Source organism: Neomonachus schauinslandi, chromosome 14 (genome assembly GCF_002201575.2).
Source record: "Neomonachus schauinslandi chromosome 14, ASM220157v2, whole genome shotgun sequence".
Lineage (NCBI taxonomy): Eukaryota > Metazoa > Chordata > Mammalia > Carnivora > Phocidae > Neomonachus > Neomonachus schauinslandi.
This window is the reverse complement of record NC_058416.1, coordinates 76,206,653-76,222,849: the sequence shown is the minus strand read 5'-3', so window position 1 is coordinate 76,222,849 and position 16,197 is coordinate 76,206,653. Positions and strand designations below refer to the sequence as shown.

Sequence of the window (16,197 nt, the reverse complement as noted above, 5' to 3'; positions counted from 1 at the left end):
TGGGGTGACCAAGGCTCTGGGGAACTGAGAGGAGGCATAAGATTAGGTCTTTTGAGGGCTCCCCAAAGATTTAATCCATTTTTGTGATAGCTTCTCCTGGACTAGGCTGCCTTAAGGATAAAATAAACATGAGCTCCAGGAGGTGGTGTAGTGGGTGGGCTAGAACATGGGCTCTGAAGGGCAACTGCCGGGGAGGGAAGAAGCCCCCCATCACCTCTTTGTACCTTTGATCCCCATTTGCACTATACCCCTGCCCTGAGGGCTATTCAAGAGCTGACTTACCAGGTTCCTCCAAAGACGAGTTTTGAGAGAGTGGAGAGTGGGATAAGACACCCTAGTGCAGGACTCCAGAGGTGCCTTGAGGCAGGAAACATGTCTGTGGGAGCAAGCTAGTCCAGATCCTTGCCATATAATATAGGGGGGAAGTGGGACCAAGAGGGGATACTCTAAAAGTTACTCCTGTGGGGTCTGACCCTGGGGGCTGGGGAAGGAATTATGGGGCATTTAAATTCTTCACTGATGCTCTCCATTTTGGTATCCCATTTTGTTTCTTTATCTCTGTTCTAACTAAATAATTGAGCTGTGGGTAGTTCAAAATCTGCAATTCTCATTCAGGACCCTGGGTGTGTTTTTGTTCACTGCTGCACAAAGCCCATTGCCTGGCATGTAGTAGGTAAGGTTGTCGGGTAAAATGCAAAAATCCCAGTTAAATTTGGATTTTAAACAAAATATGAATTATTTTTTCATATAAGTATGTCCCATTTGTTTATCTGAAATTCAAATTCAACTGGGCTTCCTGTATTTTATCTGCTAAATCTGCCAACCATAGTAGTAGGGTCTCAAAAAAATATTTGCGGAATTTGCCTTGGCTCTGCCCTTAACTTGCGGTGTCACCGTTTGGCCAACTCTGCGACCCTCTTTGGGCCTCACTGTCTCTGAAAAGTGGGGAGTTCGGACAGCGACCGCAGCGCAGGGATCGCCAATGTAGGAAAATGCTGGGTGAACTGCCAAGGAGCAGAGAAGGAGCTCCGGTCGAGCATACACCTCCAGACTGGACACCACGCTCGACTGTCCACACCAACGTGGGGGAAGCCCCGACGCCGTCCCCGAGTCGCTGGGGCGGGGCCGAGGCTGTCGCCATGGATACACGGGTAGCTGGAGCCCCTCCCCCACAAGGCCACGCATTTCCGCTGTGTTGGAGCCTTCTGATTGGACGGCCGCCTGGACGCTACCACAAGCCCTGAGCCCGCTAAGGGGTGGGGGCGGGGTGTTGTCCTCGTGGGACGCGTGCTCTGAAGAGTTGTGCTTGTGGCCTCTCTAGGGGAGAATGGGTTCTCTGCCTCACAAGGAGAAAAAGACTGAGGCTCAGGTCGGAAGAGTGTACACTCCTACTAGAGCTTATGTTCATGCCTCTCCCTGAGAAAGGAAGAGGGGGCGGGAAAGTCAGCAACGCCCCCTCGGGAGCCTATTCGGTCCCAAGATCTGGAGCACCGGAAGTGTTGGCGACGTGTCAGTGCGCCCTACTCTAAACCTTCCCTCCTAGGCCACCTTTCCTATTCAGCTGCGGGATTCCGGGGCCGCCTGGGCGCTGCACCCCGCCACTTCCGCATTTAACCGCCGCTTCAACCGAACTCCCAACCTGTGCGCGCGCTCCCTCTCGAGCCTGATGGTTGGGCCGGCGCCTGGGAGTAGCCACGCCCTTTCCCTCGCCTGGCAGCCAATGAACGGGCGTTTCTCGGCGGGGTGATGGGTAATTAATGAGGGTCGGGCGCTGATTGGCTGCAGCGTCGTGGCCGGGGGCTGGGCGGCGGGGTAGGTTGTTCCTGAGGTGGGAGGCGGCACCCGTGGCTGAGAAGGAGGCCTGAGAGCGACATGTCCCTGGCGGCTGAGGCAGAGCGGCCCGTGGTGCTGTTTTTCTGAGTCCGGGGCGGCCTGGCGGCCGGTTGAGGACGAGGGTCGGCGGAGGCTGCCCCCGCTGTGGTGGCCGCCATGCTGGGGGCCCGGGCGGTTGAGGGAGCCGCGGTGGCGCTCCTGCGACTGCTACTGCTGCTGCTGCTGCTGCTGCCGGCGCTCCGGGGGCCGGGGCTCGGCGTGGTCGGCTCCGCGGGGGCCGGGCTACCCGAGAGCGTCATTTGGGCCGTCAACGCGGGCGGCGAGGCGCATGTGGACGTGCACGGGATCCACTTCCGCAAGGACCCTTTGGAAGGCCGGGTGGGCCGAGGTGAGAGCCCCTCAGCCGAGCAGTGGGATCCGGGGCCTGCGGTGCTGGGAGCAGCCGGCCGAGGGCTGCGGGCCCTGAGCCCCCTCCTCGACCCTGGGGCCACGTCTCTGGAGCCAAGTGTCTCTCTCAGCAGTTTCCTGGGACCCGGTCCGAGCTCAGAGCCTGGCGCTGGCTCGAAGCTACGAAGAACAATTGAGGCAGAGTTGGCGAGAAGTTACATTTGGACCTCACATCCTGCATTTTCTTAACCCCTCACTTCCACCCGATCTGGGACAGTAAAGACGAGGGCGGCCTCTTGCCACCTCGAGGCCTCACGGGTTGTAGGTTATCAGAGCCCCAGGCCTGGGTGGTTTTGCTCTCCTATCAAGATAGTTCCTGGTAGATTCCTGCCATCCCAGAAACGAGCCGCTTTTCTTACCCCTTCTGCAGGAACGGGGCTTGATTCTTAGCCAGCATAGGAAGGAATCTTCGAAGAGGATGGGCCAGGAAAGTTTGATTGTAGCCTCCTCCGGCCCCCCTTTTAGAGCTAGGAATATGTGTGCTTAAAGGTGGAAGTTGAGGCCACCCCAGAGGGTGGTTATATTGAAGCCATTCTGCACGTGAGGCTGATAGAGTGTCAACTGGGTCAGCCAGTGTAAGATCTGAGTATTGGGTTCCAGAGTGTGTAGAGCCTACCCTAAATGGCCTTGAGAGGTATGATTCCAATGTATGGGAAAAATGATTTTGACTTAACTGACGAGCAACAGCGGTTTTTAGAGAGCTGCACAGTTCTCAAAGCTAGGGTAAGAATAGCCAGGGGAGCTGGTTAAAAATGCAAATTCCAGACCTAGTAGATTAAACCCACCTTTCTGCACCAGGGGCTTCTGATGTTGGTCATCCCCAGACCAGACTTTGGGAAAATCTGCTCTAGACTCTTGTTTCTTCTGTAAGTGGGATTGGACAACAGGTTTAAGAGGGAAGTTCCTTACTTCATGTGTTGGAAGGAGATTTATGTTGTATGCTGGGTTCAGAGGCTGCCAAATTGGCAGTATGCCATCTCCAGAAAACCAAGAGACAGACTTTCTCTCATTCTTTCCACGATGCCCAGATTTGGCTCTTGCCTTTAGGAAAGGGTTTAACTTAGTTCTTCCAAGATAATTGCAGTGTCCTGGAGTTTGTTATATTAGCGAGTTTATTGCTTCCATACATGTGAGGGTGTTGGGACACAGGGCTGTTTTCTGAAGTTCTATGTTTGTCTTGGAATTTAGTTAGCCCTGGCATGTAGGTCTCAGTAGCTTGGGTTCAGCTGAGTCAGGGCTCCAGTCTTTAGCAGCTGTAACAGCAGCCAAAGCCAGACTTAATATTTAAGCAGGAGGTCATTGCTATCTCCATCCTGGACCCTTCCTCTTTCCTCATGGGTGTGGGCAGGGAGGAAGGAGCCCTTGAGGAAACTAGAGACCATTTGTGGACTTTGCCTCTTGAGATAGCAGTGGTGAGGACAGTGTGCAGATGGTTTCTCTCACTTAACAGATACCAGGCTTCACATAGGTTACATTATCCTATTAGGTTTATTGTGCAGAGGAAAAAGCTAAGACCATACAGGTTTAGTTCCCAGCTTCTTTCTCCTCTTATTTGGAAATCCTGGTTTTAATTTGCTGGTGTAGGTGATTTTGGGGGTGGAGCGGGGGAGGTGCTGGTGCTTGTCAGCATTCATCCAGTCTCTGTGTCCTTCGGTTATTGGTTCATGGTTGCACTTTCTTTGGAGCTTATTGTAGCAGGTAAAATTACATGAGACCTACCCAAGCCCATGTGTACTGGAGCCCGACATTTGGGGCACTCTATAAATAGGTTCCCTGCTCCACTCTGTGAGAGTATGACAAACGTGGACCATGAATTGTAGCAATAGGAAGGGGTAGATGAAGAGTGGAGGCTGGTTGTCAGCTGCAGCTTGGACCAGCCTGTTGCAACATTGCACACTGGGTTCCTGAGAGTAATTTTTGGCGGCCTTAGATCTGGGCCTGAGACGTGGTTCAGCTTCCACTCTCGGGAGGCAACTCTGTAGTTTCTTTCTGTGCTAAGGAGTCGGCACCACAGAGGGAGGTGTAGCTGTTCCCTCTGCCTTCCCTTCTCTGGCACCGTTTAGGAGGATGTGCCAGGTACTTGGAGACCCTTGCCTCATGCAGCTATTTCCACTAATTGCGGTAGGAGCTGTATGTCTTATTTCTTTTGCCACATGCCTCTGATACTGTTTCTGTCATGCTGAAGGAAGTTCATTTTATGTTGACTGAATTCAGGTATTTGTTGCCAAGTTAATCCAGATAAGGGTTTGGCCTGCTTTTGAACTTGGTGTTTCTCTGTAGTGTCTTTGTAGTTCAGCATTCTTGTAACTGAGTGGCCTAGGGCACCTAGTGGCCTTTGCTTTCAAAGGCACTCCATAATATTTATTGAATTTCGTTTCTGCCTTGAGGATAGCTAGTGCTCATCGGAGATACTTACAGCTTGGGAATGGCTTTTTCAACTTGTGTGCTTCACCAGATGGTAGTACCACTATGCTTCGGCAGTGCTCAACTTGGGGTTTTGGCATGCTGAACATTCTGGGTTCTTTTCCACTTGCTCATTGTGGGTTCCTCCTGACTGAGGAGGAAAAGACCTGGTTATTTGGCCTGAGAGCATGAAACTTGGCTTGGTTTTGGGAGAGGCTATTTCCTCTTCATAGAAAGATACTTGCTGATCATTTGTATGACCTTGAAGAACACACTTTACCTCTCTGGGCCTTGTTTTCCTTTTTTAGTATAACTTACGATGCTTTAGAAATCAGTGGCCCTGAGTCTGAAAACTCTTCTGTCCAGAATGGGTTAAAGTGTGTCTTTTTCTGTGCTCAGTGACCTTTTACATGAAGTGACAACTAGGGCATATCATGATTCCAGAGGGGTAAAAAGGTAGCTTAGAGCCTGAGTCTATCAGACTACTGATTCTGCAAGCCTAGGGAAGACCCTTTTCTGGGCAGCCTTCCTTTTGGCTGGGGAGGGATTTGGCTTTGGGGAGATAAGAACTAAAAAGAGGATGAGAGTCACTGCTCCCTCTGATTTGCTGAAGGCCATGGGATTTGTTTAGAATTCTCTCCCTATACTGTCACCTAAGAGGCAGGCTTCATCTTCAGGCCCTCCAAGTAGTAGAATTTCATAGGTGTAGAATTTCATAGGTAGAGAATTTAAGTGGGTGGTAGCCCCCATTTTACAGGTGAGAAAACACCTGGAGAAAATAATTTGTTCCAAATCCCGTCATAGGTGGCAGAGCCAGGATTCAGATCCAGGCCTGTCTTATAAAGCTGGGGCTGAATTTTTCGAGCAGCCTGGCTCCTCCATTGTCCTGAACTAAGAATCTTAGCAGCAGACATAATGTAGGCCCTTTGGCCCCCTTCCTTTCTGATTAACTGTCTGAACTACATTGTGCCAACTTCAGCAGTGTGCTGATTGTGTACACTTCACTGTATTTTAGAGAAGTCTGTTTAGCTGTGAATACATAAAGTCTAAGGGGGAAAGAAGAAAATCCTTTTTGCTGCTGCATCTCTTGGGACTTGGGCAAATGCAACTTTACATGTGGCAGATCTCTTGGGAAAGCCACTTGGGCTTTAAAGGGAAAATATTTAAAGGTAATTCCAAGGTTGTTAAGTAGTTTTTATTCACATGGCTGAGTTTTCTTAGTTGTGAGACTGAGGCTGTTACGGATTACATTACTGTCAGTTTCTCACTTTTTCCACTCGGCAAGAAAAAAAAAAATTCCCCACACATGCACAAAATTTTCTGTGTATCTAAAAAGCAAATCTAGTTAATGTTCCAAATTTGTAAGGATCATGGTTCTCATAGAAGAAGGAAATTCTTAGAACTCAAGTGGAAGAGAAATAGCAGTCTTTTAATCTTTATGGGTTTGTGCCCTGGTGTAATGGTTTGAGCCTGGGAAAGAGCTGAGGCGTGTTGGCAGTACATCCTTTGTAGTGCTACTTAGCACCCTTCTTTGATTTCTTGAGAAGAAATAAGAAGAAAAAGGTCTGAAGACAAAAGGGCAGTGAGTTTCCTATTGCATTGTCTCATCAGGTCCATCTGATGTCATGGCTAACTGTCCCCTTACAGGAACTGTTAACAGTTATGTTTATTTTTTTGAGGGCTTGACCTTAGCCACTGGCTCTTTTAGTTACTCTTTTACCTCCCTTGGCGATAAAAGATCCCCTTGGAGTTTTGATGATTCAGAAGGTAAAGCTCCAGGGATGACTGCTCTTGGACATCTCCCAAAGGACCTAGGTGCCAAATGTCTTCAGAGTCACTGTGTGAGATTGGAAGGTGGTTTTGAAATCTTAATTCCGGGCTGGAGGAGCGACTGGGCCTGTACCAAAATCATTGCTAAGTCTGTAGTTTGGAAAGTAGATTTATGGAGCACTGGAAAGCCTCATTGTGTTTACATGATAAAGGAATCAGAGAAGCTACTTTCGAAGGAAGAAGCATAGCTATTCATCTCTGGGGCTGGAGTGTGGTTGGTGTCTCATGTTTGAGGAAAGACCCCAGTCTAGTTTGTTATGGAGCGGGAGAAAAACATACATAGTTTTGTCTTCTACCAAGGCTGGGGAAGAGGTTTGGGGGCAATAGAGGTTTTCCGCTCTTCTGATACCGACCCAAGATAGTAACTTTTTACCTTTTTTTTTTTTTTTAAATGTAAGCTCTATGCTCAGAGTGGGGCTTGAATACTCATAACTCTGAGATCAAGAGCCACATGCTCGACCAACTGAGCCACCCAGGCGTCTTTTTACTTTTACCCTGCCTTATTCCTTGTCAGTCTATGACATGGGAAAGGTGGCTCCCCAAGGACTTGGGCATCTTAGGCCAGAGGTGCCAGTAGGACCTTGGCAGATTTTTTTCTTGCTATAGGATGGCTCTAGCCCCGTGGAGAGAATAGCATGGCTTCACTGCTGTGCAGGCACCTCCTTTGTTTCTGTTTGTTAGTTCAGCAAATCATATTAAGTGCCTCTTTATGTGCCAGCCACCTTGTTAGGTGCTGGGGACACAGTAGGAACTTTTTTTCTTCTTTCGGTTTAACTGGGGGAATGTGCAAGAGAGAGTAGGTGAGGTTGAGTTTTGTGAGTTTGTGAGAATTAAGGTGCTTGCATGTAAAGGAAATTAGCATCACACCCTTCTTATGAGCATGTTTCTCTTTACCAGCCTTGGAACTTTGTGAATGAAAATTATAAAAAGCAACTAAGCTGGTATCTTACTTGCAATAAAGACAATGCAGAAATGACTTTCCTAACATAGCCTGTTTGTTTTAGACTCTTGAGCTTTTCTGAATGAAAAAAACAAAACAAAACAAACCACATACATTCTCTGAACTTAATCATCTTGAAGAGTTCTTGGCCATCCCCCCCTGTTTTATGAGCTTTCTCTGAAGTTCCCCTTCTCAGGGAGCCAGGAACTGTAGCTATCGCCTGTTTTCTTCCTGTCACTCTCTGTGCAGTTGAGGAAAGTCATTTTAACAGGCTTTTAAAAAGTTCTACTCTGAGGGTTAGGGAGCTGTTGGGGTGATTAGTGTTTGGTTTCTCTCACTTTACTCTTCCTTGGTAATGGCTCTCTAATTCTTGCCTTTGTGTCTGGTCTCTTTAGAGCCAGGCGGATAGGGGGTGGCCCCTTCCCCTGGGAAGGTTACTCGCATTGCCCTGGAAATGGCTGGCAGTTCTGGGGTCTCTGCTTTTTTTGTGTGTCTTGCCTCTGATGTGGTTTCTCTTGTTTTTTGTCCACAGCCTCTGACTACGGTATGAAACTGCCAATCCTGCGTTCCAACCCGGAGGACCAGATCCTGTATCAAACAGAGCGGTACAATGAGGAGACTTTTGGCTACGAAGTGCCCATTAAGGAGGAGGGGGATTATGTGCTAGTGTTGAAATTTGCCGAGGTCTACTTTGCACAGTCCCAGCAGAAGGTGAGGCCTGGTCAGTGGGACATTGCCACTCTTGGATAGTCCCCTGCTATGGGCCAGAGAATGTAAGAGCCTCCCCAGAAGGGAGGAACAGGTGAGCTTTGAGGAAAAGCTGGATTCCTTCTGCCCCTAGAGAAGCAATGTCCCATTGCTCACAAGGCTGCACTTGCCTTGGGGGTTGGTGACAGAAGGCAATGCCAGAATCTTAGTTCTTGGCAACTAACTGATCCTGGTTGTCTTCCTTGGTTGTCAGCACCTTCTTGTATTTAGCCTTATTCTTTTCCTGTCTCTTGCGAATTTCCTTCTGTCCATGTTGAGCTTTTTGTTTGTATTCTTTGTTCCTAAGGACAGTGAAAGAACTTGGCTTTGATTTAGCTCATGTAAAGAACTTGGTACCCTTGACTATATCCAGCCCTGTCATTTTAAAAATTCTTTCTGAACTTGAAGATCCAGGCAGGTAATGTCCAGCTGCTAAAGGGGTATGAAGCTGATGGTTTTGACATTGTCTCTCTCTCTCTCTTTTTTTTTAATTGTGGAAGGTATTTGATGTGCGATTGAATGGCCATGTTGTGGTGAAGGACTTGGATATCTTTGATCGTGTTGGGCACAGCACAGCTCATGATGAAATCATCCCTATGAGCATCAGAAAGGGGAAGCTGAGTGTCCAAGGGGAGGTGTCCACCTTCACAGGGAAACTCTACATCGAGTTTGTTAAGGTAATGCTCTCCCTCTGCCCTCCCCGCTGAGGAAATGTTTAATAAAAGAATGGGTGCAGGGGGAATGTTTACTGCTGTGTGGTGCTGACCATGGTTTCCCATTTCCTAGGGGTACTATGACAATCCCAAAGTTTGTGCACTCTACATCATGGCTGGGACAGTGGATGGTAAGTGGCGTCTTTAACCTCCTTTTTTCCTTGGGCTGAAGGATATAGTTGAGGAAACCCTTGGGGGAATAATTTAGCTGATCACTCTTGTGAGAACACCTAAAGCCAAATTGTGGGGAATCCAGAGCCAGATGGATGGGGATGAAGTGTAGCATGGTGCTGGCCATAAGCTTTGGAGTAAGGTCTGTGTTCAAATTTTGTTGCTGCCACTTAATCAGCTCTTTGGTTTTGGACAAATTTCTTTAACTTCACTGTAAATTTGGCTTAATAATGGTACCTACTGGTGTGCCCTGACCTTGTAGTCTTTTGGAATTGCCTAAAACTTGTCCTTATTCTCTTTCTTTGACATCTATTTCCTGGGAGCAAAAAGGGAAAAGACAAAAGGAGGAGGAGTCCTTTAGCATTTTGGTATGCTCTGAGAGAGTCCAGAATTGCTGGACTGTACTGGACAAAAGTTTACTTACCAATGTCTCCTTGTTCTTGGGATCCAGCCTTAGGGTGTATCGCTTTCTCAGCATTGCGATGATCCTACCCACCAGCTTCCCAGGCTTATTTTTTGCAGAGAAAGCTTGTCTAAGTGACTTTTCACCTCCATTCCACCTCTGTACATTTTCCCAACTCATCCTGAATGCACCAGGGGGCTCATCCTGTTGTCTTGATGTGTCCCCAGATGCTGGTATTCTGACATCTAGGCAGGAGTCTTGCCACAAAAACAGATTTGTAGCTTGATCCCCTAAGGAGGAGGCAGAGCAGAGGGGTAGTGAGTGCTGACAACCCAAGGCTCTGTGGCTCAGCTTTTCCTCAGTTGCTTTGTGAATCAGAAGGGAATGTGGGATTGCGGAGGCTGCAGGAGGGATTTGAAAAGGTTAAGTTTTGGGTGTCGGGTCATTGTCTCTGTTCAATCTGGTCCTCCCGTGGTTCTGAAGAAGTAGGACAGGAAGGGGAGATAGCGAACCTCCCTGGGCGCAGGGCTTTTACTGTGTTTTAGTTAAATCTAAAGAAGACTAAGTGTTTGCAGCAATCTGCTATCCTCTAGGCCAGGAGCTATTTCTGCTACTTCTTTTTTTTTCCTGTGGACCCAGCATAGGTCGTAGCATCTCTTTGTTGTGGCTCATTTACGGCTCTTAAGGGTCTCACTCAAATGCCGTGGATCTTACTTAACAGGCCTCTGTTTTCTCGTGTCAGATGTACCAAAGCTGCAGCCTCATCCAGGACTGGAGAAGAAAGAGGAGGAGGAGGAGGAAGAAGAATACGATGAAGGGTCTAACCTCAAAAGACAGACCAATAAGAACCGGGTGCAGTCAGGCCCCCGCACGCCCAACCCCTATGCCTCGGACAACAGCAGCCTCATGTTTCCCATCCTGGTGGCCTTCGGAGTCTTCATTCCAACCCTCTTCTGCCTCTGCCGGTTGTGAGAACAAATACCATCCTGAACTGGGTGGAGGGGTGAGGGAAAGAAACCAAACATGTTCGTTTTGGTTTCTGTATTTTTCACAGTGATTAACAAAAAAACAAACAGACAAAAATCACACACAAAAATTAAAGGAGAAAAAAAGAGGCAGAGTGGGTAGAGAGCAGCCCTCATCCACCACTGGTCCCAGCCCCGCTTCAGTCCTTGTGCTCTCTTTGTGGCTGGCCCCAGCCGTCTCTTTCCTCTCCAGGGTACTTAGGGTACAGCGGATCCTACACGTTCAAGGATCCTCGTCTGCACACCTAGTGGAAAGAACTCTGAACCCAGAGCAGACACGGTTCCTTTTTTTAGGTTAGAAATTAACAGCAGGGAAATGTCATCTTATTACCTGAGAAGACCAGCGCTGGGAGTTGGGTATGTTCTGAAGTGACGTCCAGATAAGTTTTCAGATGTCCTGGGATTGAAAGTGTGTGTGCTTTGTGTATGTGTGAAGGTGTATAATTTGTATGATAAAGATGAAAACAGAGGGGGATTAAACAAAAAAAGAAAGAAAAGTAGATACTTCCTTACTTGGAAGCCTTTCTGGTTTCAGCCTAATGATGCTTCCACCTTAAGTGTTTGCGCTTTGTCATTGCTTGTCTCCCTGACATGTGCCGGTTAGAGGACTGTCTGGTATCCAAGACGAATAGTTTATGTCAGGTCCTCAAGTTGCCTCTGACTTGTTACCACAACAAATCATTTTAATTTCAGTGCCTGTTGGGGACTTGATTTCCTCTCATTTCCCCCCCCCTTAATCTGGCTCATTTGAAATCCCTTCTCTCTCTCCCAATCATCCCACTAAGTTATTGCCAAGAAGGGAAGGAGACATGGGGATTTGGGGTTCCCTTTGCTTGAATGTCTTATCCTCTACCACCTCACCTTGTTGGTACTTCCCTCCCTGGATCTCTGAGCCAGCAGCCAGGAGGACCTGACCCAGCAGTTCTTTTACTGGCCCCTCTGTAGGGTCTTGCTGCCAGGGGACAGGGATGCTTTCCAGCCTGCAGCAACACAACACTTGACCTTAAAAGTCTCTTCTGGTCTTTGGATTAGAAAAGGCTTATGTTAGCATAACTTAAGAGCCACCTCAGAGACTTGAGCCCTACTAAGTGACTGACCACTGTTTAGAGTGTCTGTCTAGTGTCTGATGTTCAGTTTTTCCCATCTTGTGTCTGGCACAAGTCAACCAGTTTTGGTTTATGCCCAGGGCTGCCCCACAGAGCTAGACTGATGGTATCTGGCCCGGGGGTGCCTCTCACTGATCTTAATAGTATGCCCCTCTGCCCTTTCATCTCCCTATCCAAGTTACAGTTGAGTTCTTGGTGTGACGGGGCTGAAAGATTTCCAGTCAGCCATAGTCCTGGCAGCTCTGAAGCCAACCTTAGCATCTAAGTGTCTGTCGTAAATTCCCTGGAAAAACTTCTGCAGGAAATGAAGCTTCCCTGTTCTCTTCCTTTCTGGTCACTGTTATCCTTTTCCCAGTTAGGGCAGCAATGAGGGAGGACCCAGCCAAGCTACAAGGAATTTTGTGGATGGAAGGCAGCAGGATTAGCTTCTGCTTGGGCTGGAGCACCATAGACTCTCAGACAAGGCTCATCATTTTAGAATGTGTTTAATTTTGTCTTTTTTTTTTTAATGTTTTTAAAGAGCTCCATATATTTGAACTGTTTGTTATGTGACAAAGTAAGTAGCCTTTGGGCTCATGTCCTGGGTTTTGACTCTTGATGAGTTACTCTGGGCCAGCATTTAGTCCTTTGAGAGTTGGAGCCCTTTATTTTAGCTGTGACTTAGGCCTCAGTAGTAGGGTATTGAGTCAGGCATCTGGATGGCTGTGGCCTGAGGCCGCAGTAAGAGGAACACTTCTGGAGTGCTTCACAAAGCTCCCTGCTTTAAAGGATGGCATCCTATGGCCTTGATCCTGGGGACCCCCTGCCTGGGGCAGTGGACATCCTACTGACTGGGCTTCTGACAGTGGCTTCGGTTCGTCTTCCATCAGAAGTCCCCACAGCTGTAGTCCACTGCCAGCGAAGGAGACGAGATGAGGAAGGAGGATGTGCTGCCTCCATTTTGCCTTGTTTGTTAGTTTGCCTGGGTCTCTGAGGAAGGAGGGGTCCCGCCTCCTCACCTCAACCCATCCCTTCAGTGACTCAGAGTCTCAGAAGGAAACCCTGGCTCCTGGGGCCATTTCCTAATGGTACTGTAAGCCAAGCAGCTTTGCTTCCAAGCCCACTCCTGTTTCCAAGCCCACTTCTTTCCCCTGAGCTCAGGGATAGGGATGGGCATTTTCCTCTGCTTGTGTCCGAAAGGAAGGAACATCTTTCTATGGCTCACAAAAACTAAAGGAGAAGTGAGGAAACAGGAAGAAGTATGGTGGGGGCCTGGGTAGAGTCCCCTGGAGCCAAGCCCACCCAGCTAACAGAGCTGCCCAGGGCCGGTCACAGCTGGCCCAGGATGCTGAACTTGAAAGCTTGTTTTTTGTTTTTTTTTGTTTTTGTTTTTGGCTCCTCCAAGATGATATAGGTACATAAAGTTTAGGTTAAAGGGGTGGGGTGGGGCACTCTGTATTTTTATTTTTGTATTGTGTGTGTCACGAATTACTCTGTTCATCATTTGCTTTTTGCACTGTGTGTTCCCCTGCCTATATTTTGAGCTAGTGCGAGGACCAGGCAGCCACGCTGCCGGGAGACTGTCTGGGGTTGGGGAGGTGATGAGGGATGCCACTGAGGCCTGGGGAAAGGGATATCTGGGCACTTCTACTGGATCCATGCTCCCCTAGGTTTTTAGATTTCCCTGACCCCAGCTGGCCAAAGCCAAGAACAGATGGCCAAGATGAAACTCCTTTTATGGTTCAGTTTCTGGGTAGGCCACACAAAGATGTCTGCTGGGGATGGGCTGAGAATCTGCAGCCTAGCTCTGATTTGGGTCAGGGGCCAGGTGGCCATTGTGGGTTTTACTCACGCTGACTGAAATGTTGTGCCAGGAAATAATCTGTGGGACCCATGTCCCCTAAACCAGGTCCATTTTCCCATAAAGTCTCCACTATGGAGGAGAAGCTGCTCAGTGGATATCTTGAATTCTGGTGACTTGAAAGATGGTTCTCTTCACATGTCAGTGGGGTCAGACTCCCGGGGGGGCCATAGGGCCTACAGGGCCACCGGCTGGTTTGAGAGTGTGACCTTGTTCTCTTTTTCCCACTGTTTGCCTAAGAGATACTGGCCTGAAATTGGGGGATCACATTAGAGGTCAATTAGACTTTGAAGAGATGAGGTGAAGTTTAGGTTTACCTCCCCCTTTCTGTGCCTGGAAACTGTTTAATCCAGTTTCAGAATTGTGTGACTTCTTTATCTTTTTGGAGAAGCTTCTGTTTTAAGGAATTTCTCTTCCTTTTTATCCTGCCTCTACTTTCTCCTGAGAAGGCCTGGCCATGGCTTCTAGAATCTCATTTGAACTTCAGAAAACAGCAGCAGGTATACTCCTTTCTCTAGAAATTGGCTCACCTTGGGAAGCCCAGGGAAAGAGTCCACAGGTTCTCTACCCTCCCTGGAGATTGGGGCAGGACCCACCCCCGGTCAGCACAGTGCCTTTTCCTCTCCTGCTCTGAGCCAGGGTGGGCATTCCCTCTAGATTCAGGTCTGGGCAGGGGTCTTTCAGTCCCTGCCATGGGGCTGCTTCCCCATCCCTCTCTCCCCTTCCCCTTTGCTGGCCGGCTCTCACCTAATTCAAGTGTCTTCTTGCCTCAAGGAGCCTTAATGGCATCAAGTGGCAACATGTAATATTGTCCTCCATGCCTCTCCAAAGGGCCTAGGAGAGCAGGTGAGCTTTCCATACTGAGAGACTAACAGATGCTCCTGTTCAAAAAGGAAGGAGGAGGAGATGCTTTGGGCCTCCTTTTGCTGTGGCCCTGGGGAAGGAGCCTGGGGTAAGGCTAAGTGATAGTGCAGAAGCAGAACCAGAAACACCTGGGATGTGTTCAGAAATTTTAGGGGAAGTCTGCTTCTCTTCTATGGGAAGATCTAATTAGGGTTCAAAGAGCTCTAAGAAAATTGCAAAGAAGCCTTAATGTTCAAGCTTCAGAGAGATCAGAGTAGTTTCTCCCTATCCATCCGAGCTCGGACTCTTTCTGTATTTAGACCTCTCCTGGGGCAAGAGGGCTAGGTTTCCTCATTTTATTATGAGACCAGATTGGCATCAGTGGGTCAGCTGCCCAGCTAGGGCGGGTTTCTTTGTACAAGGGTGGCTTGCTGCCAATCTAGTTTGTCCTTCTCCAGCTGCCTTTTGGCTAGCCTGCCTTTGGTTGCCAAATCATTCTGATAAGAGCAGGTGATTTGGGGACTGGCTGGGTTGGCAGGAAAAGAGCAGGATGGATCTCTTGGGATGGTCCCCTTCCCCCCCCCCCCCCCCCCGGAGTATAAAAACAAGGAGCCAGGATTGTGCTGGCAGCCAGGGAAACAGTAGTCCTGTTAGAGTTGGCAGGGAGGGCCCTGGCACCTCTCACATCCAGGCAGGCTTGTGAGATGGGGGCACATAGCACCAGGAGAAGCAGAACTTCATTCTCACCTCTATTTTGAGCTTCAGTGCTTTATTTCAGTATGAGGGAAAACAACAACAAACTGAAGTGTGCTTTCCGTCCTTTCAAAGGACAACTGTCGGGAAAGGAGAGCTGAGTTGCCAGGTGGGAGGGGAGAATTGGCAGGGAGATCTTCACGGCAAACCAGGAATGAGGCGTTCTTGACTCTTCTCTTCCCTGGTGTGTCATGATCCAGGGAATGAAAAGAAATTTGACCCTGGATTAGTCCCCTCCTTGGATTTTCCTTCCACCATGTTCTCACACGCTAGGACCAGCTGCCCATTCTGAGCTCAGGGCAGCCTCTTCAGCCATTATCGGCCTAACCTGGCTTGTCAGGAAACCCACCCTGCCCCTCCAGATTGGGCCTGGCTGCTCTATTCTGTACCAAGTACTGGAGAATAGTGTCAAGTTCGTAGTAGCCCTGGTAGTTCCTAGATTCCCATCCTCTCCCTGCGGAGGTCAAACCAACTCTTCGTCTATGGCCACAATATGCATTTACAGCAGCACAGTGAGGGGCTTTGAACCTGGCTGGCCCGGGAAAGCAGTAGGGGTGGATAGAGCTGTCTTTCCTTCTGGGCTGTCTCCATCTGTCCCTACCCTTTACATGCCCCACCCTACTCCCACCAAAAAGTAAAAAAATCAGGATGTTTTTCACTGTCCATTGCTTTGTGTTTTAATAAACAATTTGCAGTGACACTCTGTTGAGATTGAGTTTGAACTTGATTGCAAAAAGGTGAAGTGATGGGGTGGGAAAAGGGAGACCCGGGGGCTCACTTGGCTGCGAAGGGCTCTCCTGTGACAAGACTAGGGGGCTTTTGTCCATTTTTTTTTTTTTTTAAATATTTTATTTATTTGACACAGAGAGACATAGCGAGAGCAGGAACAAGCAGGGGCAGTGGGAGAGGGAGAAGCAGGCTTCCCGCCGAGCAGGGAGCCCGATGCAGGGCTCGATCCCAGGACCCTGGGATCATGACCCGAGCCGAAGGCAGACGCCCAATGACTGAGCCACCCAGGCACCCCTGGGGCTTTTGTCCATTTTAGCCGGGATGTTTGTTTAAGGGAATGAATTTCTGTAAAACTGCCTGGCCATTTCAGCCAGCAATGCATTCAAGGAAAAATAAACAGTTGTTTTGTTTTGT

At 48.7% G+C, this 16,197-nt stretch overlaps 1 protein-coding gene across 2 annotated transcripts; it reads left to right on the top strand.

Moving 5' to 3' along the window:
* Nucleotides 1-1,798: 1,798 nt before the first annotated feature.
* On the top strand, nucleotides 1,799-15,754 carry MLEC (malectin). 2 transcript variants are annotated; one of them, XM_021703511.2, is made up of 5 exons: nucleotides 1,802-2,221; nucleotides 7,986-8,164; nucleotides 8,701-8,877; nucleotides 8,987-9,044; nucleotides 10,230-15,754. In XM_021703511.2, exons 1-5 carry the CDS (start codon nucleotides 1,990-1,992, stop codon nucleotides 10,457-10,459), a joined length of 876 nt encoding a protein of 291 aa, XP_021559186.1. In that variant the 5' UTR covers nucleotides 1,802-1,989; the 3' UTR covers nucleotides 10,460-15,754. The 2 variants fall into 2 exon arrangements, with proteins under 2 accessions (XP_044777057.1, XP_021559186.1); XM_044921122.1 differs by lacking the exons at nucleotides 8,701-8,877; nucleotides 8,987-9,044 and having other exon boundaries at nucleotides 1,799-2,221.
* The last annotated feature ends 443 nt before the right edge of the window (nucleotides 15,755-16,197 follow it).

Bases quoted from the DNA above. Each gene is read 5' to 3' on its own strand.
- MLEC (XM_021703511.2), top strand. From the start codon at position 1,990: ATGCTGGGGGCCCGGGCGGTTGAGGGAGCCGCGGTGGCGCTCCTGCGA. The intron at 8,165-8,700 runs GTGAGGCCTGGT...TAATTGTGGAAG, and splicing joins TTGCACAGTCCCAGCAGAAG to GTATTTGATGTGCGATTGAA. The intron at 8,878-8,986 runs GTAATGCTCTCC...CCCATTTCCTAG, and splicing joins TCTACATCGAGTTTGTTAAG to GGGTACTATGACAATCCCAA.